At 44.7% G+C, this 27,566-nt stretch overlaps 1 protein-coding gene across 3 annotated transcripts in view; it reads right to left on the bottom strand.

The window, feature by feature from the left end:
- Nucleotides 1–27,566, bottom strand: part of LOC137641491 (serine/threonine-protein kinase Nek2-like) — a 118,457-nt gene that overhangs the window by 52,265 nt on the left and 38,626 nt on the right. For all 3 annotated transcript variants that reach the window (XM_068374111.1, XM_068374113.1, XM_068374112.1), the window contains exon 4: nucleotides 17,742–17,942. In XM_068374111.1, the coding sequence (XP_068230212.1) occupies nucleotides 17,742–17,942 (201 nt within the window). The remainder of the gene's footprint in view (nucleotides 1–17,741; nucleotides 17,943–27,566) is intronic.

Genomic DNA, 27,566 nt, shown 5'->3' with positions numbered 1-27,566 from the left:
ACCTGACGAAGAAAAAGGGACACTATTAGACCACATGGGGTCCCCCGACGAGACGTGGCCCTTATGAGAGAGAGCCACGTCCCCCGGACCCCCACTACACTCACTTACGGTCGCCTGACTTGCCTTGGCCAACGAAGGACCGCCCACAAATTCCCTCTCTTGGGAAAGAGGAGCCAACTGCATGTTCTCCCTGGACTTACCTCGCCCCTTACTTTGGGTAGGGGAAGGCGGATGTACCCTACCTGACCCTTCTCCTGCTGAAGTCGCAGGGGAAGAAACGCTAGTCTTCCTAGGGGACTTCTTCGATGCCTTCTTCTTTTTGGTACGGAATTTTATCCACTGGACCTCGGGCCAATCGGCACATTCGGAACACTTATCCGACGGCGAACAAGCTTTACCCCTACACGAGGTACACAACGTATGCGGGTCAACCTCAGGCTTAGACAGAAAAGCCCCGCATGAACTACCGGCCCTAGGCCCAGGACAACGGCGAACGCGTTCCATAACGCAACACAAAGGGCCGTAGACACAAGCAAGCCACAAAGGAAAAGCACTAAAACACTAGGGAAGCACAAGGGAGTGAAATCCAAAGCACGTAGTAAAAGCACTAAACACACACTGAGATCCCGATCACGTGGGAAGCACGTGGAACCAAACACAAAGGGAATCGCACGGAGTATGAGGAGCTTCGTGAAGCACGTGTGTTCACGAACCGACCAGAAAACTTACTGGAGAGAGCTTCTCAAAGACGGGCGACCTGCCCGGGCAATGCCCCCAGGTCATGTTATTTCCCGTTATTCAGGACAGTATAGAACATGGAAGTAGGGGGAAACTACGTAAAAATCTGGTCGTCGGAGAGGAGTTACCAGCAATCTCCTATAAAGTGTTTCGAGGTAAGTCTCTGTGTCGGAACAAACAGTCTTTTGGAAATGCCGTATTTCTCCAACAGCATGCTTTAAAAACCAATTGGAAAAAATTGAGGAATTAAACCTTGAATTTTTAGTATAATAATAATGGAGTGGTAATTCATGCATCGATTCCTTAAGGAATCGAGGCTTGAGCCTGTGGGTATCCGAAGCGTTAGCGCCGACTACGGCTGAGAATTTATCTTTACATAATTTTTTCCCCAGAACTTTTCTTCACTAATCATTGCCTGGGTATTACGCGAATATGATGCAGTTTCATCTGCGTTATAGATCTGAGAAATCAAGTTTCTCATTTTCTATCAGTTTCCGCAATTTATTACGAAACGGTTCGATAGCACTAAGGTTAGTGCTCCCTGATTCACCCTCAACCACTTTATAACGCATGCTAAATAATTTTTTACACCCGTTCTCACCCTCACTTCTTCATTCATAACCCTATCTAATCAAGATACACATGCCATACTCCTCTGTCACTTCACATTATTTACAATAAAAGAATGTAAACATTTAGTGATGTTTTAGTCTTTTTTTTGCTATCTTATTTTTTCATGTGTGAAAAAACTACTAATAGTGTATTTATGGTAAACGAAACCTGAAAACACAGCATTCGCATTCGTTAGCTCAGACCAAAAAGTTTAATCAGACATTATTCATTCTAAAAAAAATTATGACTTTTAAAAAGAACCGTTTCATTGAAGCATTTTTTTTTTCAATTTAGAGTGCATTTCAACCATCAATTATTAGCGAGATTTTTATTCTACAGTATCATTGAGTGTTGATAGATACAAACAAGTGTTTTGTTGAAACTTGTACAAAGCATGTTGTGGCGGTAACTACTTTCACGAGCCATGGTGATGATTTTTGGTTTATGCGTTGTCTTGCCTTTTACTGAAGTTATGTTAATAACATACAATTACATGTGAAAAATAGTAAGAAATAAAATCCCATGATAGAAAGCACACAAAAATAATATAGTGCAGAACAGTGGGTTACCTAGTGTGTTAGTCAACTGCAGATAGGTAATGGTCAGTGAGCTGGTAGGTTATGAGATGATCCACCCTAGGGTAGAAAGTATCAGCGGATTCTCAATTTTCGCATCTGTCTGTTACCTAACCCCTGCAAAAATCGAGGACTGACTATATGTGCTTTCCAATTCCAGTGGATATCAAATATTAGCACCAAAAATTTAACCTTAACTTGGAATTGGATTTGAGCGTTGCCCAATAGTAAATTTATTTATTGGTTTTGCTTCTATCTGCTCTTCTTATAAAACATTATTGCAAGCATTTTTCTGCAAAATATCTAAAACCCACAGATGCAGTCCAAACTTGTATTTTTCAACTCACATTATTTAGGATTCTTTGCAGGTGAAGATTATTCAAAGAGTAGCATATTGTAAAGCCATTCATCAATAGGCTTCACTGCACACCATGTGGCAATTGAGCAACTGTGTCATTTATTACCAATGCAAAAAGTCCCACTTAAAACACTATCCTGTAGCACACCACTGTCAATAAAATTTATACTCAATGAGTTTGGAATGTTCTTCCACCATAAAAATTTCTAATAAAAATAGGAAGGGGTCCTCAAAAACCATTAAATAAGGATTTTAGTATTGAATGCCTCCTAGTAGTATCATATGCCTTCTGAACATCAAAGAAAATGGCGACTGTGATTTAATTTCGTTCAAAGACACTACTGATACAATTTTCCAAGAGTGAAAGAGTTCAAGGTGGATCGCTCTATTTGAGCCAAATTCTGAAGCCGATAAAATGTTATGAAGTAAACACGAATTCAACCTATGATTTGGCCTTCTTCTAGTAATTTCCACCGACAACTGGTCAATGAAACTAGTCTGTAATTCTTTGGATTACAGGGAACTTTTCCTGGTTTAGCTATTGGTATAACTATTGCATATTTCCATGCCTTTGGAGATGGATGTTTGGTACAAAGGTGATTATAAAATTCTAATTAAACAGGCCTTGCCAAAGGGGCTAGATTTCCTATCATATCAATATTTATAAAATATTATCTTTACCAGAGGCCTTTAAAGTACAATTTGATAATGCAAACTGCAGCTCCTCTTCAATAACTTTTATTGTAGATACAGTATCTTCCACAGTATCAAAATTCAATGCCATTGCTTCTTCTCTTATTTTGATGGATCAAAAGTGGGTATCCAGATTATAAATACTCTGTATGCTTTCAATATTGTGTCAGGAGATTTCAGGTGCATCGTGAACTAGTACCCATTATGCATTACTACATATCTTGCAGGTTTGCTATAGGAACCATTAATTTTTCTAAATGTCTGGCACATAAGCACTGAAGTATTTTCTGAAATAGTAGACATTTCTCCAAAGAAATTATCTGCCTACAATTGCTTATTTTCTAAATTTAGCAGAAATCTTATCAAAATCACAAATTTTAAGTAATTTGTATTTTTCCTAACAGTACTTACCTCGAACTACTTTCCTAGGAGTATCTGGGATTCTCCTCCCAACCGACCAGAATTTTGTGTAGTTTCCCCTATCTCCGTTTTCTATAGGGGGTCCCTCTGTGGCGGATGGATACTTGCCCTGAGGCGACCCGGGTCAGCGTGCGAGAGCATGGAGCTAGGTCTCGGTCATCAGTAAGCCTTTGATAATTATGGTATCAAACTCCTGTAAGACACTCGGGGAAGGATGGGCGGGCAATAACCCGAAAGTAGTTCGAGGTAAGTACTGTTAGGAAAAATACAAATTACTTAAAATTTGTGATTTGTTCCAACACGGAGTACTTACCTCTAACTAATTTCTTAGGAGGCGGGGATGAACTTACAGACCGGAAGACCTGCTGGATATTAATGATTGAACCTAGATGGGAGGCTAGGTTCTGCTGACAATAAAACGGGATAGGAAACACGGGGAGAACTACGCAAAAAAACTTTCTAGTGTCTAAGTAACTCAACTCTGTAAAAGCTCTCCGGACGTGGGAGTCTCCAATGAACGATTCTCACATGGGCGGAGGAAAGGGAATAGAGGGGAAGCAGGAACAAGGGGGATAGTAAGGGAGGAACTTGTGTCGCTTGGAATTACTTCCCACAGGCTTCCCCAGGGCTTCAACCTTAAACCTGTTGGAGCGCGGAAATGACTGGGCCGATGGAGAAGGAGTCCAGAGACTTCCTTGTACAGTCCTTCAGGTAGTGGGCCGTAAAAGTGGACTGACTGGACCATGTACCCGCTTTCAGAATCTGGCCTACCGCCATGTTCTTATCGAAGGCTAATGACATGCTCAGACCTCTAATGTCATGGGGGCGCGGTATGCACGGCACCAAGGATCCGTCACCGTCATAGGCTCTCTTTATGACTTGTCGCAACCAGAAGGAGATGGTGTTCCTGGACACTGCTTTCTTTACCAGGCACGAGGAGACAAACAGGCTCTTAATCCCAGGATGAAGTTTCCTAACTGCCCTGACTGGGCATAACAATAAATCTCCCGGATTGTCTGAACGCGGAATTGCTGGGATCGAAAAGCCCACAAATCTGGGGTCCCAGGAAGCAGGATTCTGCGTTTTGGCTACAAAGTCAGGCAAGAACTTGAAACAAATCCTTCCACCCTTTCGAGTGCGAAATGTCGTACGACAGCCCGTGGAGCTCACTAACTCATTTAGCGGAGGCCAAGGCGAGGAGGAAGACTGTCTTAAGGGTAAGGTCTTTGTCATGGATGTTCCTGAGGGGTTCGAAGGGTGGTCTAAAAAGGGCCTTAAGGACTCTGGCTACGTCCCATTGCGGAACTCTAGAGGAACGTGGAGAACACGATTGTTCGAAGCTCCTAATGAGCATCGAGATCTGCCGGGAAGCTCCTAGATCGAGTCCTTTGAGAAGAAAGACTAGACCCAATGCGGCTCGGACACCCTTGATGGCTGGGAGATACTCCTAGGTCATCTCTCAGGTGAACTAGGAAGTCTGCTACCTTATGAATGGAAGCATCCAAGGGCTTGAGGTTCTGGGAGGCACACCACTTCGTGAGGAAGTTGGACGGACGTGGAGAAAACCCAGCACATCCTCGCGGCGGTCTTAGACGAGTATCCCTCCTTCCTCAGGAGACGCTTGATAACCTCCACGCGTGAAGGCGGAGGGACCAAGGGTTTTTGTGAAACTTCTCAAAGTGGGGCTGACGGAGGAGGTCTTCTCTGTCCGGCAGTAGCCACGGTGGAAGGACCGCCAGCTCCTTTAGGTCCGCGAACCACTCTCTCTCCGGCCACCAGGGCGCTACCAAAGTCATCTGCAGGTTCTTCGCGCATCTGACTCTGTTGAGGACTTGTCTGAGGGTCCCGAAGGGAACGAAGGTGTAAACGTCGAGACCGTCCCACGTGTGCTGGAAGGCGTCCTCGAACGCTGCTGCTAGGTCTGGCACTGGAGAACAGAACACGGGGAGCTGGGCGTTGAGCTTTGTGGCGAAGAGGTCCATCACCGGCGACACCCACTTCAGGATGATTGTCTGGGCCACTTCCAGGTATAAGGACCACTCTGACCCTACTACTTGACCCACCCTGCTGAGGCCGTCGGCTAGGACGTTCCTTTTCCCTGGACTGAACCTGGCGGTGAGCTCAATGCGTTCCCTTTCGGCCCATTCCAGGATCTTTGACGTGAGGTCGCACAACTCCCTCGATTTTAGCCCTCCTTGCTTCTTCACGTAGGCTACCACGGTGGCGTTGTCGCACATGAGCACCACCATGTTCCCTCGGAGAAGGTGGACGAACTCTAAGCACACTCTCTGAACCGCCGTCAGTTCTAGGACGTTTATATGTAAGTTCTTCTCCTCGGTGGACCACTTTCCATTCGCTGATTCATCGAGGAGATGGGCTCCCCACCCCTCTTTCGATGCGTCCGTGAAGAGCAACATCTCTGGAGGGGTGGTTGCAAATGGCATCCCTTTGAGGGTGTTCGCCCTGTCGGACCACCACTTCAGAGTCTCCTTCGTCTCCTGGAAACGGTGACTATCTTAAGCGGGGACTCCACCGGGGACCAGAGCTCTTTCAGGTTCCATTGAACCGCTCTTAGCTTGAGTCTCTCTCCAGGGACTAGCTTCTCTAAAATTTGTGATTTGTTCCAACACGGAGTACTTACCTCGAACTACTTTCTTAGGAGACTTATACTTTAGGAGGTGGGAGTGGCCTTCCAGATCTAGAGACCGTGCTGAAGCCTATCCTAAGAACCTAGATAGGAGGCTAGGTTCTGTTGACCCCAAGGAAACACGAGAAAAGAGGTAAAACTACACAAAAAACTTATGTTAGTGTCTAAGTAACTCACCTCTGCAAGAAATCCTAGGAGACATGTCCTTTCAATGACCGAGTATCTTGTAGCAGGCTCAGGGGGCTATCGGAGTCAATTTTTGAGCGGAAACAGGGGAAGGAAGAACACGGGGGTTAAGAAACGAACCTGTGTCTCTTGGACTTAGTACCAGCGGTTATCACTGGGGCTATACCTTTAAACCGTTCGGAGCGCGGAAATGACGGTATCTATCGAGAACCCGTCCAGGAACTTCCTCGAATAGTCCTTCAAGTAGTGAGCTGTGAAGGTTGACTAGTTAGCCCAGGTGCCTGCTCTCAGGATCTGGCCCACTGCCATATTCTTCTCGAATGCCAACAACGTACTTAGGCCCCTAATGTCATGGGGTCTGGGTTTGCCCAGCAGTGGGATTCCTGCGCTACTGTAGGCTCTGATATTCACCTGCCGCAGCCAGAAGGAGATAGTGTTTTTTGAGACTGGCTTCTTCACTAGGATTGTGGAAACAAAAAGACTTTTGATCCCGGGTCGAAGTCTGGCTGTCCTCTCCAAGTATTTCCTTATTGCCCTGACAGGGCACAGCCGCAAGTCCCTCGGGTTGTCCGACCGAGGAATTGCTGGCACTGAGAAGCCCTCAAACCTAGGATCCCACACGGCTGGATTCTGGGTCTTTGCTACGAAGGATGGCACGAACCTGAAGGTAGCTTCCCGCCAACCCTTCGAGGGTGAAACCTCTTAAGACAGTCCATGAATCTCCCCTACTCTTTTTGCTGAGGCCAACGCTAGCAGAAAAAATGTCTTGAGGATGAGGTCCTTGTCCACAATGTCTTTTAGGGGTTCGAAGGGCGGTTCTGACAACACTTTCAGGACTCTGGCCACGTCCCACTGTGTTACCGTAACGGCTTGAGGTGGGCACGATTGCTCGAAAGTCTTGATGAGCATCGAGATATGTCTAGAGGCACCCAGGTCGATGCCCTTCAGGAGGAAGACTTGGCCCAGCGCAGCCCGGACTCCTTTGATGGCCGGGATGGACATGTTAACCACGTCCCTGAGGTAGACCAGGAAGTCCGCTATCTCTGGGATAGAGGCCCTCAGTGGTTTGATGTTCTTAGACGCGCACCATTTAGTAAAAGTGGCCCACTTTGCCTGGTAGACTGCTGCCGATAATCGTCTCAGATAACCTGACATCCTTGCTGCCGTTCCCAACGAATAGCCTTCCTTCCTCAGGAAACGCTCGATAACCTCCACGCGTGAAGACGGAGGGACCGAGGGTTCTTGTGGAACCTTTGAAAGTGGGGCTGCCAGAGAAGGTCTGGTTTGTCCGGAAGTGGCCAAGGTGGAAGGCGCGCCAGTTCCTTTAGATCCACGAACCACTCTCTCTCCGGCCACCAGGGCGCTACCAAAGTCATCCACAGGTTGTCCGCCCGCCTTACTCTGTTGAGGACTTGTCTGAGCATCCCGAAGGGAGGGAAGGCGTACACGTTGAGGTTGTCCCAAGGGTGTTGGAAGGCGTCCTCGAACGCCGCTTTTGGGTCTGGTACAGGAGAACAAAACAAAGGGGAGCTGTGCGTTCAGTCTCGTTGCGAAGAGATCCATCACTGGCGATCCCCATTTCTGAATGATGGTTTTGGCCACTTCCGGGTGTAGAGACCATTCGGATCCTACTACTCCCATCCTGCTGAGACCGTCGGCCAGGACGTTACTCTTTCCCAGAATGAACCTTGCTGAGATTCTGATCTGCTCCCCTTCGGCCCATTCCAGAAGTTCCAACGTGAGGACGCACAACTCCTTCGATTTTAGTCCTCCTTGCTTCTTTATGTAGGCCACCACCGTGGCGTTGTCACACATCAGTGCCACGGTGTTCCCCCGCAGTAGATGGATGAACTCTAGGCATGCCCTTCGCACTGCCCTCATTTCTAGCACGTTTATGTGCTGGGTTTTCTCCACGTCCGTCCAACTTCCTCTTGCTGACCTTCCGAGGAGATGGGCACCCCACCCCTCCTTGCATGCGTCCGTGAACAGGAGCATCTCCGGAGGGTCGGCTGCGAAGGGCATCCCCTTGAGGGTGTTCGATCTGACGCATCACCACTCCAGGACTTCTTTCGTCTCTGGGAAATCTGGGATCACCTTGTGGGGGGAGTCTCTCTGGTTCCAGAGCTCTTTCAGATTCCACTGGACTCCTTTGAGTTTGAGTCTCCCCTGGGGAACCACCTTCTCCAATGACACGAGGTGGCCTATCAGTCTCTGCCAGTCCTTCGCTCTCCTGGGCTGGTCTGACAGGAAGGGACGAAGGATCTGGTCTAAGTTCTCTAGTCTCTCCCCGGAAAGGAAGTCCCCTTCCCTCAAGGACGCTAGGACCGACTTCGGGGTGTTCATCTTGAAGTCGGTCTTGTACACAAACTTTTTGAGGGTTGAGAGGTCTATGACCGGTCTCCAGTCCCCTGTCGCTTTCTCCACCAGGAAAAGCCTGCTGTAGAACCCCGGGCCCGGATCCTTGATTGGCTCTATCGCCCCTTTTGCCAGCATCGCCTAGACCTCTTCTTGCAGGGCTGTCCTTCTCAAGGGGTCTTTGGGAGCCAACCACTCTGCCTGTTGATCTGGCATTAGGGGTGGGGGGTCTGCTAGGAAGGGTAACCTGTACCCTTCTTTCAGGACTGCTACGGTCCACGGGACTGCTCCGTGGTCCTTCCATGCTTGCCAAGAATGTCTGAGGCATCCCCCCACCTGAGGCTTCGGCAGGAGTAGGGGACCTCTCCCCCTATCTTCTAGAGGCGCAGCCTGACAGCCCTCTTCTGGCCGCTGCGTAGGAAGGCCTATAGGAAGATTGAGCCGGGGCTGTTCCCCTACTGGAGGGCTGCGGTGGCTGCGACCAGGCCGTAGTAGGGGCGTCTCTCCTGGGCTGGCTATTATTATTATCATTATTACTATCCAAACTACAACCCTAATTGGAAAAGCTAGATGCTATAAGCCCAGGGGCTCCAATAGGGAAAAATAGCCCAGTGAGGAAAGGAATAAGGAAATAAATAAATGAAGAGAACAAATTAACAATAAATCATTCTAAAAAAAGTAATGTCAAAAGAGATATGTCATATATAAACTATTAACAACGTCAAAAACAAATATGTCATATATAAACTATAAAAAGACTCATGTCCGCCTGGTCAACCAAAAAGCATTTGCTCCAACTTTGAACTTTTGAAGTTCTATAGATTCAACAACCCGATTAGGAAGATCATTCCACAACTTAGTAACAGCTGGAATAAAACTTCTAGAGTACTGCGTAGTATTGAGTCTTATGATGGAGAAGGCCTGGCTATTAGAATTAACTGCCTGCCTAGTATTACGAACAGGATAGAATTGTCCAGAGAGATCTGAATGTAAAGGATGGTCAGAGTTATGAAAAATCTTATGCAACATGCATAATGAACTAATTGAACGACGGTGCCAGAGATTAATATCTAGATCAGGAATAAGAAATTTAATAGACCGTAAGTTTCAGTCCAACAAATTAAGATGGGAATCAGCAGCTGAAGACCAGACAATAGAACAATACTCAAAACAAGGTAGAATAAAAGAATTAAAACACTTCTTCAGAATAGATTGATCACCGAATATCTTAAAAGACTTTCTCAATAAGCCAATATTTTGTGCAATTGAAGAAGACACAGACCTTATATGTTTATCAAAAGTAAATTTGCTGTCGAGAATCACACCCAAAATTTTGAAAGTGTCTTACAAATTTAAATAAAGAAACATTATCAATACTGAGATCCGGATGTTGAGGAGCCACCATACTTGACCTACTTACAATCATACTTTGAGTTTTGTTAGGATTCAACTTCATACCCCATAATTTGCACCATGCACTAATTTTAGCTAAATCTCTATTGAGGGATTCACCAACCCCAGATCTACATTCAGGGGATGGAATTGATGCAAAGAGTAGCATCATCTGCATATGCAACAAGCTTATTTTCTAGGCCAAACCACATGTCATGTGTATATAGTATGAAAAGTAATGGGCCAAGAACACGCCCAAGGAGAGCGGGGAACGTCGGAGGTGGTTCTTCTGTGGGTGGGTCTTCTCGCCGGAGGGGGTCTGGAATCTCCCGTGTCCTTCAGCTTCCTGACCCTTTCTATTGTTTCTTTTTCCGCCTTCAGGGGGAAAATTGAATCGTCCCACAGGGGCAGGCTACTAAGGGACCTCGCTTCCCTGTCGGGGAGACGCCTGGTGAGCTTATTGAGGACTGTGTCCCTCCTCCGCAGAACCCAGTTGGCAGCCTGTGCGAGGGACTGGTGCGACAAGAACTTCAGGGTCTTACCTCCAGAGCTAATCAGCTCCTTCAGTAAGGCCTGGTTCTCTGGGATAGTGAGGTCGTAGGAGGACTGGACGCCTACTAGCGTGGAAGCCCACCAATCCAGCCACGAAGAAACGTTCACGAGGTCTTTAGCTATCTCCTCCATCATGGTCGCTTCTGACGGAGAGAAACAGACTGGTGCAGTAGAGGCCCATTCTTCCGCTGCTCCTTGGCCTAAAACGACGAATGCTGGCTCCACCATACAAGCCCCTGCACGATGGCCCTCTGGAAGGTAGATTTTGCTCTGCGACTTCAGACTCTGAAGCAAACTCTGGGTCTTGGGGGCTTCGGCATGGTTGGCCACGATCTTATTCACGTGGGCCCTACCTAGCCTAACGTCCCTGGCTAACAGGAGTGCTAGAGAGGATCTCTACTGGACGGGGGAATCCACCAGTCTGCCAAGACTATATTACCAGAATTCTTCGGAGGAGGACTCGGGCTCATCCAACCTATGATGCCTCCTGATGAGCCCTATCACCCTCCTGTAGGCTGAAACCTCCGCTGCCAAACCCTCTACATTGTCGTCCAGCTCCTCCGTAGGGCGCCCTACTGCTTGAGACGGGGCCCCTCCGACGGAGGCCTCCGCATGGGGGAAAGGAGACAACTTGGCCCGCTCCAACTCCTGTGGCTCTGGACGTAGGACGGGCATCGCCGTCGAGACGGGGGCCTCCATCCTAGGTCTATCCTTCTTCACGGAGGTCCAGGCATCCGCGGGCCTACTCGACGAGGGGAGTCGCTTCTCACGATCCTGCCGATTCAAAGATAACTTGGGGGTCGGGATGTGGCTGCCAGACCGAAGGGGCGACTCTCTCCACTGGGCGGATGGAGTCGGAACCTTCGCGGACTTATGCCTGTCCGCTGGGACCTGAAACGACGACTCCCTCCGTCGGTCGTATCTGCCGCAGGATGCGTACCTCTCCGGCGATCGAGTTCTAGGGTGCCAACTTGAGGAACTCGGGACTGCTGACAGCTCGATGAGTTTGCTGCGTGGGATGACCACCTATCCTTCCCCCGGGGAGCCACTTCTATATTTTTTTCTGGGGATCTGGATCTCCTACCAACGTGGCGGGACCTGGAGCGGGAGCAAGAACAAGAGTGTCTCCTGCGGGACCTCTTGCGACGTCTTCGAAGTTTCCTCCTGGCCTCGTCCTCCGAGGAGCAAGAAAAGACTTCAACCAAAAAGCCCGACGACTTGTAGGAGCTCGCCGGCAGGCCCGACTTGCGTTGCGTTGTTGGGGGGTCCACTCGACGCTCGATGGAAGACCGGGGCTGCAAGAAGACGTCCGGAAATGTAGCTGAAGGCGCTGGAGGGGAGCGTGGGCGTTCGTCATTGGGGGACCACGTTCCAAAGCCTTCTTCCATCCTGAACGGGGACCTGAAGGGCGTCTCCGGTGGCACCCACGCGAGGGAGTCTGATGGCGGCGAGTCTTCCCTCTCAACAGCACTCTCGGCTGTAGAAGTACCTGAAAAGCACCGCCAAAAGGCGGGAGAAGAGGTAGGAACATTTTTACCCCACATAGAGTCATCTGAGGAGGCGGGCCCTGCTTGCACCAGGGCTTCGTCCCCCACACACACTCCCGACCCTCCCTCAGGCCCCTCACTTGCCTGGGATGACGCCACAACCCCACTATCCTGCAACTCTAAGACTCCTGGGGAAGGGCCACAGGCCTCTTCCCCGCAACGGACTTACCTCGTCCCCTACTCTGGGTAGGGGAAGGTGGCAGGAAGGCTCGGTCTGACGACACGCCCGGCGAAGCAAGAGGAGAAGAGACCTTCGGCTTCTTGGGTGACCTCTTCGGCGCCGCCTTCTTTTTGGTGCCGTAACGCACCCACTGCACCTCATTCCAGGACACGCACTCTGGGCACGTGACCGTAGGGGAACACAAACTGCCCCTACACGACGAATGCAAGGAGTGCGGGTCTACTTCAGGTTTCGACAGGAAAGCACCACATGATTTACCGGCCATAGGCCCAGGAAAACGACTGGGATGCTCCATGACACACTAGTAACACACCGCGAGACACAGGAACGCAGGGGGAAAGAATAAGCTATAGCACAAAGGTACCACGTGGGGACCGCATGAGATACAAAGGGAAGTGGGGGGGACAAAGCATCGCAGTGGGTTAGGAGAGCATCGAGATGATATCGCGACGCGACCAGAGAACTTACTGGAGGCCGAGACCTGAGCAAGCATGCTCTCTGACCCGGGGTTAGCCTCAGGGCGTTTATCACTCCGCCTGAGGTTACCCCTCATACAAAAAGGGACTAGGGTAAACTACAAAAAACTCTGGTCGGATGGGAGGAGATTCCAGATACTCCAAAGAAAGTAGTTCGAGGTAAGTACTCCGTGTTGGAGCAAATTTTTAATGTTTTATTTATCTAAAGTTTCTTGTTTTCTTCCAATTGCATGCTTTTCCTTTATTAATTTGGTCAATGTAACTGACCATCAAGGGACCGAGTGTTTCATTGGTCAGGCATTAGTCAGAGGCATAGAACTATCAGCTGCTTTTGTGAAGTTTACAAAGAAAAAATTTGTTTCATCATAATCTTGTGAATAATTAAACAGACGCACTTGACCCGTACAAAATTCAAACTTATCCCAGTCAGCTTTACTTGTATTCTAACCATAGGGAAATGGTCACTACTATCAAGGTCGTCTAGGACATTCCATTCAAACCTATCAATAGTAGTGCTGGAACAAGGAGAAAAGTCTACTGAGGAATACACACAATGAGTTTTTGCATATTAAGTGCTATCATCTCCCTTGTTTACTATACAGAGGTTATGATCATTCACTATTTATTCATCTCCTCCCTTCTAAATATCCTTAATGATGATCTGCTTACACAATTGTATAAAAGAAAAAGCAAAAGATTGAAAGAGCCAGTTGAAGGTGCTTTAAGTACAGGCTGAAAATGTGATATAAAAAGTGATGGCTCAGTGGCATGTCAGGTGGCTGGGCTTCCCTTTCACCTAGGTCAAAGTCTGAACTGTTGTATCTAGCTTCGCTGAGAGAATACTCATCAAAGGACGAGGGTTTGTATTCAAGTAGGATCAAATGAACTAATAAACAGTATATCCCAGCACTTGCAAAATAAAAGTATAGCTTACTGTATATTTCATAATTATATGGGCTTTATACTACAGTGCATTTGAGTGAGAGCAAGAGAGAATTATTTGCATGAGCAAATTGAAATTGTATATAGCATATGATTAAAATAAAACTATTTTTCAGAGTTTGTTACAGAGTTTGACAGTACAGTGAACCCTCACTACTTCGCGGTTCGACAATCGCGGATTCACCACTTCGCGGGGTTTTCCCATAACCCATATATATATACATATCGCGGATTTTCCGGAAAATTCGAAAATACCGCGAAATCTGAAGACAACCAAATACGATATTTTGTTACCTGTAATTCCATTAATACTGTAATTAGTAATATCTGTTCTTACTGATTGTTCATTGCATTACATATGATATATAATTCAGCACAGAAAGAAATAAAACACGAAAAGAGAATGTGATCATACGATAATTCAGTACTGTATACAGTACGTAGTAAAATTAAATCGAACATGAAACGCAAATCAGATGCAGTCATACCATATTAGAATGGTGTGTACTGTAATGGATGTGCTTCTTTTCCATGAATCTTTTGTATGTATACGTACGTAGTACAGTACTGCATCCAATAATATTCTTTGTTGCAAAAATCACATTTCGAATAAGCGTACGAGAGAGAGAGAGAGAGAGAGAGAGAGAGAGGCGTAAAATAGCGTACGTAAAGCTGTATTATTATTATTGTTATTATTATTATTATTGTTGTTGTTGTTAATAAAATTATTAGTGTTATTATTATTATCATTATTATTATTATTATTACTGTACAGTATTATTATCATTATTTATTATTATTACGGTATTACTTAATCTACGTACGTTCGGTATGCGCGGGGCATCTTCTGTGAGTAGGTAACCAACGCATCATAGTACTGTAAGACGGGTTGTGATTGGTTCAAGCGCTGATAGATGACGAATCAGAACTCAAGTTTTGTTATCTAGCCTGTGATTGGTGTTTTGCCCGCATCTCCTACCCGCAGCATCAAAGTTCTCGCGGGGCTGGATCGTCCACTCTCTGTTACCGCGTATCGCTGAGTAGACGTTCTTAAGTGTGTGAATCTGTGCTGTGTGCGACTTTTTTAAGTTGAACTTTTTGTTACTGTAAATCCTACTGTAATGGCTCCCAAGCGTTCTGCTTCTCTTAAGGCTGGTAGTGAGCCTAAACGCCACCGAAGGATGATGACGATAGCTGAGAAGGTTACGCTTCTCGACATGTTAAAAGATGGTAGAAGTTACGCGGCCGCCGGCCGCCATTTTGGCATCAACGAATCTACTGTTCGCTATATCAAGAAGGACGAGGCGAACATTAGAAAGACGGCTGCAATCACCTTTAGCAGATTAGCGAAGCGAGTCGTTACAACGCGTAATAAAACGATCGTACGCATGGAAGGTGCTTTAGCTGTGTGGATTGCCGACTGCCGGAAGAAGAACATAGCGTTGGATACGAACACCATCCAAACAAAGGCTTTGAGCTTATATGAGAATTTTGCTGCAAAGGAACCTAAAGACGACGACGGCAACCATGCTGAAGATGATGATGAGGCAGATGATCCTCAACCAGGGACATCCACTGATTCCCAGCCTCAGAAACGTTTTTCCGCAAGCAAAGGATGGTTCGCGAAGTTTCAGAAACGCTTCGCCCTGAAAAGCGTTTCCCTGCATGGGGAGTCTGCTTCCGCTGACACTGCCGCTGCTGAAACTTACGTGAACCAGACGTTCAAGAATATTATCGCCGAAGGTGGATACAAGCCGGAACAAGTCTTAAATATGGATGAGACTGGCTTGTTTTGGAAGAGAATGCCATCGCGAACTTTCCTGTTCAAAGAGGAAGCCAAAGCCTCTGGCTTTAAAGCATTCAAGGATCGCGTTACCCTCGTGATGTGTGGCAATGCTGCTGGATTTTTGTTAAAGCCAGGGCTTATTTATAAGTCGAAAAATCCTCGCGCTTTGAAAAATAAAAATAAGAATCTCCTTCCCGTGTACTGGATGCATAATCAAAAAGCATGGATTACGAAGATGCTGACCTCCAACTGGTTCCATCAGTGTTTTATCCCGCAAGTCAGCAAATATCTCTTAGAGAAGGGCTTGCCATTCAAGATCCTTCTCCTTATGGATAACGCTGGTGGACACGCAACTGACCTGTCGCATGAGGGCATTCAGGTTGAGTTCCTGCCACCCAACACCACGTCATTAATTCAACCGATGGACCAGGGGGTTATCAGGGCGTTCAAGGCCCTCTACACGAAGAATACCTTGGCGGACCTCGTTTCATGTGTGGATGCTGCCCAAGATGACGAGGATGAAGATTTTAACTTGAAGGCGTACTGGCGGCAGTACACCATAGCCACGTGCCTGCAGAATATTCAGAAGGCACTTCAAGAGATGAAACCTGCAACCGTGAATGCGAGCTGGAAGAAGTTGTGGCCCGAGATTGTTTACGACGACAAGGGATTTACTCCGTCGGAAATCCAACACTCTGCAATACGCAAATCTGTGCAGTTGGCTGCCATAATTGGAGGTGACGGGTTTGGCGACATGACGACTGAAGACGTCGACGAGTTGTTGGACTGCCATTCCCAGCCCCTAACTGACGCAGACCTCGAAGACCTGACGAAATCGGCAAGTGAGGAAGAGAGTGATACCCAGGAAGAGACCCAAGAAAATGTCGAAGAAACGGGCTTAACATTAGAACGGCTTGCCAAGGCCTGCAACCATGCGAAGGAGTTGAAAGAAATGTTGCAAGAGTGGGACGAGGATATGGTTCGCTCGATGCAATTCTGCAACAAGATCGATGAAGACATGACTCCCTACAAAATGCTCTTGGATCGAAAAAAGAAGCAGCGGCAACAACTTCCGATCACAATGTTCTTCCAGCCTCGCAAAAAAGAGCCAGTTCCTCCTGCTAGTACGCCTTCGGAAGAAATTGAAGAAGTTTCCCAGGAAGAAGTTGAAGAGGTGTCCCAGGAAAAGACACCTCCGTCTGAAGACGTAAAATACTACCTGGCTGCACAGTAAAACACATCATCAGCTTCATCATCATCATTTCTACTGTGCAGCAAATTCATCGCCATCACCATTCAAGTTTTTCTTCAACTTCTTTCGTGGTGAGTACAGTAACAATCTTTATTTTTTACTTTAATATTCTTACTGTACATTCTAAAACTGTATTTGTGCCTGTTTTATAGTTTAGTACTGTACGTACTGTATGCATTAACTTAAAGGGAAGGTTTTAAAAGTCTACATGTTGTAACCTATCATATTTTTTTTGTTTAAAATTTACATTTACGTACGTAAAACAATCAATCAATCAATCAATCTCTCTCTCTCTCTCTCTCTCTCTCTCTCTCTCTCTCTCTCTCTCTCTCTCGTAAATTGTTTTCCTGCTTTGCTACGTACAATACTGTATAATTTATATTTGTAAGGTAACATATTTTGTAAATGCTTTTGCTGTAAATACTGTATGTACTGTATCATTATTTATCACTATCATCATGCGCGTTAAATGCCTTGTTTGTTCTGAGCGTGGTTGTTTACTGAGCGTACACGCCGTCGTTTCAGGCAGCGTCATAAAGAAAAACATTTCATTTGGAAGTCCTAAGAAAAATACGTAAACTAAAACATTGGTAATAAAAAAATCAACATACAGTACTGTATAATCAATATAATCGATGCAAAAACTAACCTATACATATATGTGTACTGTACACTAAATGAGTTTGTTTCTTCATTATGATCAGAGATGAACGTAAACAAAACATTGGTTGCCATTTTTTATCGTGCTTTTTAGGTGTTTAGGAAATGCATGATATAAAATCGCCTTTAATATTTGTGCCTGTTTTAGTTTAGGGTGCTGTAGTACATGCATTAAGTGTTCTGTACATTAAAGGGTGGTTTGTTAACAGTACTACGTACAAGGGAAGGTTTTAAAAGTCCGAATATACATGTTAAATAAATAGGTAAATATGATGTCACTACTTCGCGGATTTTCACCTATCGCGCCCGCGTCTGGAACCTATCTACCGCGATAAACGAGGGTTCACTGTATCTGGAAAAGCCACCTACCGGACTCATATAGTAAGGTGTCCCAACAAATGTTGTGGCAAAACTGGCCTCTGAGTTAAGAGTTCTGGCCAACCCAAAATCACCAAGCTTTACATTGCCTTCGGCATCAAGGAAAACATTAGCAGGCTTGATGTCACGATGTAGAATTATTCTCCCTCCATGAAGGTCTCGTGAATGACATACCTTTAAGGCTTCACACACCTGCAAGATAAATTAATCATTTTACACAGTGCTACTTTAAACAAAACAAAAAACAGTTTTCATAATTATACAGAAGCTATAATGTCCTATATTAATTTTACAGTCAAACCTCCTACTTAGCAAGGGTTAGGTAATGGAGACAAGTGCGAAAAGTGTAAAATCAAGAATGCTTAGTGCCCTAAGGTGTGATATCTTCTAACCTAACATAACACTTTGCCATTGCCTACACTCAGATAATTACCCCACTAAGTATTGTCTAATATCGTTTTTACTTGGTTTCTACAACAGTTTAGTTGTTCCTATCTAGTAATACTGTATAACACTCGCTGATACTATAGTGTATATTATTGTAATATACTACAGTATACTACAGATTTTTACTGTTAGGCAGATATGCAAGAAATATTTAGCAAAAGGTAAGGAGGTGTATGTTGCGTTTATGGATCTGGAGAAAGCGTATGATAGAGTTGATAGGGAAGCAATGTGGAATGTGATGAGGTTATATGGAGTTGGTGGAAGGTTGTTGCAAGCAGTGAAAAGTTTCTACAAAGGTAGTAAAGCATGTGTTAGGATAGGAAATGAAGTGAGTGATTGGTTTCCGGTGAGAGTGGGGCTGAGACAGGGATGTGTGATGTCGCCGTGGTTGTTTAACTCGTATGTTGATGGAGTGGTGAGAGAGGTGAATGCTCGAGTGCTTGGACAAGGATTGAAACTGGTAGATGAGAATGACCATGAATGGGAGGTAAATCAGTTTTTGTTTGCAGATGATACTGTACTGGTTGCAGACACAGAAGAGAAGCTTGGACGATTAGTGACAGAATTTGGAAGAGTGTGTTAGAGAAGGAAGTTGAGAGTTAATGTGGGTAAGAGTAAGGTTATGAGATGTACGAGAAGGGAAGGTGGTGCAAGGTTGAATGTCATGTTGAATGGAGATTTACTTGAGGAGGTGGATCAGTTTAAGTACTTGGGGTCTGTTGTTGCAGCAAATGGTGGAGTGGAAGCAGATGTACGTCAGGGAGTGAATGAAGGTTGCAAAGTGTTGGGGGCAGTTAAAGGAGTAGTAAAAAATAGAGGGTTGGGCATGAATGTAAAGAGAGTTCTATATGAGAAATTGATTGTACCAACTGTGATGTATGGATCGGAGTTGTGGGGAATGAAAGTGATGGAGAGACAGAAATGGAATGTGTTTGAGATGAAGTGTCTAAGGAGTATGGCTGGTGTATCTCAAGTAGATAGGGTTAGGAACGAAGTGGTGAGGATGAGAACGGGTGTAAGAAATGAGTTAACAGCTAGAGTGGATATGAATGTGTTGAGGTGGTTTGGCCATGTTGAGAGAATGGAAAATGGCTGTCTGCTAAAGAAGGTGATGAATGCAAGAGTTGATGGGAGAAGTACTAGAGGAAGGCCAAGGTTTGGGTGGATGGATGGAGTGAAAGAAGCTCTGGGTGATAGGATAGATGTGAGCGAGGCAAGAGAGCGTGCTAGAAATAGGAATGAATGGCGAGCGATTGTGACGCAGTTCCGGTAGGCCCTGCTGCTGCCTCCGATGCCTTAGATGACCGCGGAGGTAGCAGCAGTAGGGGATTCAGCATTATGAAGCTTCATCTGTGGTGGATAATGTGGGAGGGTGGGCTGTGACACCCTAGCAGTACCAGCTGAACTCGGTTGAGTCCCTTGTTAGGCTGAGAGGAACGTAGAGAGTAGAGGTCCCCTTTTGTTTTTGTTTCTTTGTTGATGTCGGGTACCCCCCAAAATTGGGGGAAGTGCCATGGTATATGTATGTATGTATGTACTACAGTAAAGCTTGACTGTACTGTAAGTGTTCGCTGTTTTCGTTCAGATTACACTTTACTAATCGCACACATAGCCTACATTTACAATAAAAACATTACAGTACTGTAATTCTGTTCTGTACAATATGTATACAGTACAATATAAGATTAACTAAGTATACTGTATACATTTCATACAACAACCACTAACCATTTTTGTATGAAGGTGTACGCAGCAATCGTGAAATCACGAAGGGAGAACTCGCGTGAAGAGAGCCTGAGTGTGATTTCATTCTTTACTCTTTACAAAGAGGTTTTGACAAAGGAAAAGTGAAAAATTTGGAAGTAATTTGTATTTTTCCAAAATATGCAAACATGAAGTTCTTTACATAGTTACTGGGGTAGCAGGGGGGAAGATCGGCCCACCCACACACCAACTACCAAGACCACTTTTGATTGTATGCAGGGCTTACTGGGGGGAAGGTGATGGCAGAACAAGTAGGTGTAAAGAACTACAGGTTTTTAGCTACAGTATATACCTACCAAAACGCTTTCCCTGACATTGGGGGTAGCCGACATGAAAAAAGAACAAAATGAGACTTTTTTTTTCTCCACTACTCCCAGACAGACAAGGGATTCAGCCCAGTTTGGTTGGTAATGCTAAGGTGCCCCAGACCATTCTCCCCCTTTAACCACCACAAATGAAGCTTCATATGCTGAATCATCTACTGCTGCTACCTCAGCAGTCACCAAGCTAACAAGAGGAAGCAGCAGGGCCTATCGGAAAGGCGTCGCAGTAGCTCACCATTCATTCCTATTTCTAGCACGCTATTTTGCCTCTCTCACACCAATTCTCCTATCACTTAAAGCTTTCTTCACTCCATTCATCCATCCAAACCTTAACCTTACCCTTGTACTTCTCCCATTACCTCTTTGCATTCATCACCTCCTTCAACAGACAGCCATTTTCCATTATCTCTACATGGCCAAACCACCGCAACACATTTATATCCACTCTAGCTGCTAATTCATTTCTTACAACCTTTTTTATCCTCACTACTTTGGTCCTAACCCTATCTAATTGAGATACACCAGCCATATTCCTCAGACACTTCATCTCCAACAAATTCAATTTCTTTCTCTCCATCACTTTTATTCCCAACTCTGATCCATACACCACAGTTGGTACAATCACTTTCTCATAAACAACTCTCTCTAATGTACATTCATTCCTAACCCTTTATTTTTTACCACTCTCTTCATTGCCACTAACACTTTACATCCTCCATTCACTCTCAGACATATATCTGCTTCCAATCCAGCATTTGCAGCAACAACATACCAAAGTACTTAAACTGATCTACTTCCTCAAGTAACTCTCTATTCAACCTAGCACCACCCTCCCTTCGCGTGCATTTCACAACACTAGTCTTACCCTCATTAGCTCTCAACTTCCTTCTCTCACACACCCTCCCAAACTCTCTCATCAATCGACCCAGCTTCTCCTCTGAGTCTGCAATCAATTGCAATGGTCAACTGATTTACCTCCCACTCAAGATCACTCTCATGTTCAATCCTCGACAAAGCACTCATGCATTCCCCTCTCTCACAACTCCATCAACATACAAATGGTGACATCACACATCCCTGTCTAAGCCCAACTCTCACTGGAAACCACTAACTCACTTCTCATCTTATCCCAACACACGTTTTACTGCCTATGTATAAACTCTTCAGTGATTGCAAAAATCTTCCACCAATTCCATATAACGTCATCACATTCCACATCACAGCCTTATCAACTTTTATCATAAGCTTTCTCTATATCCATAAATGCAACATACACCTCTTACCCTTTGCTAAATATTTCCTGCATATCTACCCACCTGCAAAAATCTAATCCATTATCCCATACCTGTTCTAAAACCACCATGCACTAACAAAATTGCATCCACTGTTTTATCTTTGATCCTATTAATTAGCACGTTACCATACACTTTTCCAACCGAACTCAACAAACTAATACCCCTTGAATTACAACACTCATGCACACCTCCCTTACCTCTGTATAGATGAATACACGCACATACCCAGTCCACTGCTACCTTTGACAACAAAAAGCATATATTCAAAAATCTTATTAACCATTCAAGTACTGTCACGCCCCCTTCTTTTAACATATCAACCCTTACCCCATTCATACCAGGTGTTTTCCTGTTCTTGTTTCATCTAGTGCTCTCTTCACTTCCTCTCCTGTAATCTCTCTTGTTTTCATCTTTCATCAACACCTACAACAGCAATTATATGTTTCCCTATTATCCTCAACATTCAGCAACTTTTCAAAATATTCCACCCACCTTTCCCTTGCCTCCTCTCTTCAACAACCTTTCATTTTCATCTTTCACTGTCTCTTCACTTCTCGATCCACCCCTCCTTACTCGCTTCACTTCTTTCCAAAACTTATTCTCTTCATACGAACAACCCAATCCCTGACTCCAACTCCAGTCAGCCACCCTCTTTGCCTTAGCTACCTCGTGTTTTACTTCCACATTTTTCTCTATATCTTTCATACTTCTCTACAAAATTACTCGGCACAGCCATTCTTCAAATGCACTCTTTTTCTCTTCCACTCTCCACCTCACTCCTTTATTCCACTATTGAATACCCTTCCTCATGCTGGCCTCAAATATCCTCGTCACACACATCACTTGCAATCGACAGAAATTCTCTTTTACTAACTTCCACTCTTCTATATCAAGATTCTTTCTTTCACCCTGTCATATGCCACTGCCAACCTTTCTTGACATTAATTTTTTACCTATTGTTTCTTCAACTTTAGAACTTTCACTACCACCCTTTTACATCCCCACACTTTTTTTCCCCATCTTTTGCTACAAATAATTTTCTTTCGATCAAAAAATGATCAGACATACCATTAGCCATACCCCTAAACACATGCACTCTTTCAATCTTCCAAACATCCTTTTTGTTATCAACACATAATCCATTACTAACTTATGATTTACCATTTGCCACTCTTACCCATGTATATTTGTTATCTTTCTTTTTGTATACCTCATCACCTACTCTTGTTCAACACACATATCAACCAGTCCCACACCACTCATTTTCACCTGGTACGCCATACTTCCCAATGACGCCTACCTCTCCAGCATCCACTCAGGCATTTAAGTCACCCATTACAATTACACAATTCGTTCTACCCAGTTCTTCTACACACCGTTAATTCCTTCCCGAATTTATTCCACACTTGTTCACTTTTCTCACATCCTGGCCCATACGTAGTAACCAATATCCAACATTCCCTTCCCAACCTAGCGCTTAACAACATAAGCCTAGATGATACCTCCTTCCATTCCACTACCTAATCTGTCGTCCATTTACTCAGCAATCAAGTTGCAGCCTCTCTTGCTCTTCCTCTTTCAATCCCAGACACATTACCTGTCACTTCACCAAAGTGAGGAAGTTAGAAAAAATACAAATTACTTCCAAATATGTAATTTGTTCGTAGACGAATCCAAACTTTCATTCTTTATAAAGGGAACTTAACTACAGGTGAGTGGAAGTCCATTCAACTGGCCGAGATCTTTTGCCCCAAGACTGCTACATCCAAGCGTAATGAAGCTTGGGATGGGTATCCTAACACCTTGTGAACCTGTTGGTTTGACAATACCAGAAAGGTCAATGACCCATGCTATAATGGTCAGTGAGTGAGACAACAACTATGTGACTACATCTAGGGTATGCATAAACAATAGGTTTGTGATTATACACACCAAGACCTAGGCAACCCAAATCCCTTTCCCCAGGAGATTGGCGATGCAATGAAATATATAATCATAAATATTGTACATATTCAGGTAACTTGGAAAATGAGGCTTACCTGAAGTCACTGAGAGCCAGCTAGTGGGGACTGGATGCTGTACCCCAGGAGAGGAGATGACAAAAAGATAAGGACAGTCATTCCTTTACATTCATCCCAGGCTAATACAGTACCCTCTGCTCTTGATCAACTGCTAATAGCCAAGGTAGCTAGACCATTGGCTGAGTGGCTATCACAGGAGCTAGAGAGAACACATCTGGGGACCTATGCAGGTAGTTTAACACTTCCACATGCCTTCTTGTAATGCCTGCGCCACAGGAAATTTCCTTCTGAACGCCAGGAACGTGACCATGCCAACATCATGAGCTTTACGTCATTTTCCTTGGCGACTACTGAGGCCATGGTCAATGACCTGACCAATCCAGAAATAACAAGTGTTCTTGGTTATCCCCCTTTTGACCCTTCCCACGCTGACAAGCAGATATTTGTTATGTGGCCAAGCTCCTCGGATATACTTGAGATAGTGCCTTGGCATTCTCACAGGACATACAGTTGTTAAGTATAATTGGTTACCTCCTATGAAATTGCAATCCTGAAGGGCCCAAACCTATAGTCCACTACAGCTGGATTTTGAGTCTTATGATAAACTCGGGGACAAAGCCGAGTGTAACATGCCCCATCCCCTTGAATAGGCAATGTAAGAGAGACCATGCCACTCACTGACCCTCTTTGCAGAGGCCAAGGCGAGGAGAAATACCATTTTAAGAGTCAAGTCATGGTCTGATGCTTGACTTAATGGTTCATAAGGAGCTCCTTTCAGGGAATACAAGACTTTAACTACGTTCCAAGAAGGGGGTCTTACTTCCAACAGAGGGCAAGATAACTCCAAGAAAGGGGTCTTACTTCTGACTGAGGGTAAGATAACTCAAAGCTCCGGATGACCATAGATAATTCTGCCGAAGAGGAAACATCAACTCCTTTCAGCCTGAAGATCTGGCTCAAGGCCAAGCGATAGCCTTTCACCGGTGAGACTGAGTTTTTCCTCTCAGAGATACAATAAAAACTCGGCAATCAGGGTGTCATGGGTAGATAGAATAATATAGAAAAGAATGTTAAAACATGTGAATTTTCTACTCTTGAGAAACAGAGAGAGAGGAGGTCCCACTAGTGTTTACTGGAAACTGTCACCGTCGTTGATGGAGATCAAGATATTTATTAGGTGTGCCTAGTTCAGCAGACGTTAGGCATAACGATCGTCTGTTCGTAGCAATCCGAGGACCCATAGGACAAGGAGAGCAGTGTTGTCGCCGAAGAATATACATTAACGGAAGGTAAACACATGCCTCGCTTCAATTATAGCGCCATATGGATCATGGTTACACCAGCAGAGCGTTCGTCTAGATGTTATCAGAGGCGTGGTTTTGAGGAAAACCAATAAGGATGAAGAAAGGAGAAAATTTCCATATATGGAATTGTCCATAGTTAACCCCTCCCATACAGGGATATATAAACTTCAACGAGAACAAGAGAGAAGGAGTACGACAGATAGAACGAGAGTACGACAGATAGAACGAGAGAGAGAGGGAGAACGAGAGCGGGAACGAGGGAGAACAAGCACAGGGAAGGAGAGAAGACGTAAGGACCAGAATGCAGACGTGACCAGCCTTGTCCGAGATGTCAGAACGAGTTGACCCCTGCCCTGATCACCGACCACGAAACGCCCGGACCTTAAATATCTACGTTCCTGTCAACCGTCGAGAGCTGCTGTGAAGAGTAGTATTTTTTTTTTTTTTTTTTTATTATTTATCTACTGTACTATCTTGACTGTTCCCCTATTTGCTGGAGTGTAGTTTAATCCAATGATTTTCTTTGTTTAGTTCAGTGCTTCATAAGTACTCAATCAAGAAACTTTGACCTTTGACTAGTTGTAAATAAAATTATGTTTTCTTTTACGAGTTTTCTTTCTATATTTCCTGTTGTTTCAAGAGGTATACTGGTCGAGAAATCCTAATTTCATTAATCAATTCAAAAGAACCTGGTTCGATCCCCACGAGGATCGTAACGCAGGGACATAGTGGCTCCAACCACAAAAGATTACCCACTTCACCTGATACACAGCGATAGAGAACCTCCTGAGGTATTTAGACATCTGTTTTGCCCCACAAAGCTGGGTGAATGCGTAGAAGTCCAAGTTGCCCCAAGGTTGCTGGAATGCATCCTAGAATGCTGCCTGTGGCTCCAGTACTGGTCAGCAGTACATCGGAAGTTTCCGAATGAGACATCGCGAATAGGTTTATTAGAGGCGAACCCCACAAAGTCAAGACTTTGGTCGTTATCCGAGGATCCAAAGACCATTCAGACCCAATATTCAAGTCCTCCTGATCATATTGTCCTCCAAAATGGTCTTTCTGCCTGAAATTAACTGGGCTCTTTCCCCAAAAGGGATACCTGTTTGTCTTCTGTTCATCACAGAATCAAGATTGCCAGAGCTGCCGTGAAAATGTACAACCTTGTTTGTATACATACGCCACTACAGTCATGTTGTCACTCATCAACACAATCGAGTGACCTGAAAGGACCCATTGGAAATGTTGAAGGGGTAGAAAGGTTGCCTTCAACTCCAGTAGGTTTATGTGGCATTGCCAATCAGAGTCGAACCACAGCCTAGAGGCCACGTACTGTTGCAGTTGAGCCCCCACCCTTCTTTTAATGTATCTGTGAAGAGCATCAAATCTGGAGGAAGAGAAGGAAGATCTACCCCTTAGAGAAACCATTCAGAATACTTGCAGACCTTAAGCCACTCATAAATACATCTCGCAGAGACCTATCCCGACGAAAATCCTTATAATTGCAATTTGAACACGAGTCATTTAATGCACAGGCATAATTTTCAACAGATTCATCAGGAAGTTGTTCCGTATTCAGAAATTGTACCGTTGCACCTGTTACACACTTTTTAACCTCATACTGAGCAATTAGCTTTTCTTTGATATTTTCATATGTGGCATCTTGACAGTTTCATTGGTTTAAGTAGTCTCCGTAGGACAACGGTAATGACATTTACAGGAAGAGATTTTACCCAAATGTTAACCTCCTTCGTATTGCCGTCTTCAGCTTGCTGCAAAAAATCACTAGATTGAACGGTGAATTGTTCGAGAAACTCCACTACAGTTTCTAAGTTATGATTAAATGCTGAGCACTTAGTATCCATTCTTAATAATTTTATTTCACCATTGTAATCATCATCACCAATTGAGATATCTTCTATTTCTTAAGTATTCCAGTTATTCTCTGTGAGGATGATTGCAGAACTTCAATTTATTATGTATCCCTTCCAAGGGAGTTAGGAAAACATCGAGTGCTTGAAAAGAGATGTACTGTATTCTCTATAGGGCTGATACTAACACCAGTTTGAAATCTAGCAGCCTAATGGCCATAGGCATGACGTAATAAAGATGCCATTACAATACAGTAACAGAAAATGTTGTTGATTATAAGTTAAATTAAAGTAATATACAACACACACACAAAGTCACTAACACAGTGGAAAAAGAGAAAAGGGCATATCTGAAAATATTAACAGATAGCAGAACATGTCCTCACTGACCTGGAATCAAAGTGATTTGTCAGTGAACAAGCAGGGGGGGGGGGCGGGGGGGGAATTGCTTCTCTGACACAGGACCAGTAACTACTAGTCGATTGTTGACAGCTCATTATAAACTTTAATTGCTGTGTTCCAGCTTTGCTGTTATCATTCTCCTATGTAAAAGAGGAGAGTTTGTATAGTGCTGGAACAATAGACTATACTGTGATAGGTAAGTTGGCGGGGCTAAAGCCTCGTATCACCTGCCATTAGTAAACTACCTTTTTTCACAATTCAATGGCTGTCCCAGTGCAGCTGAAGACATAACCCTATTTCAAAGGACAAAAGTTTGTATATGTGTAGCAATAACAATTGAATCTTCGCTGTTGGTTTTAGGCTGGGAACTTTTTGCTTTTACTTCCCTC

Source organism: Palaemon carinicauda, chromosome 5, assembly GCF_036898095.1.
Source record: "Palaemon carinicauda isolate YSFRI2023 chromosome 5, ASM3689809v2, whole genome shotgun sequence".
In the NCBI taxonomy this organism is placed as follows: Eukaryota; Metazoa; Arthropoda; class Malacostraca; order Decapoda; family Palaemonidae; genus Palaemon; species Palaemon carinicauda.
This window is presented reverse-complemented; position numbering and strand designations above follow the sequence as displayed.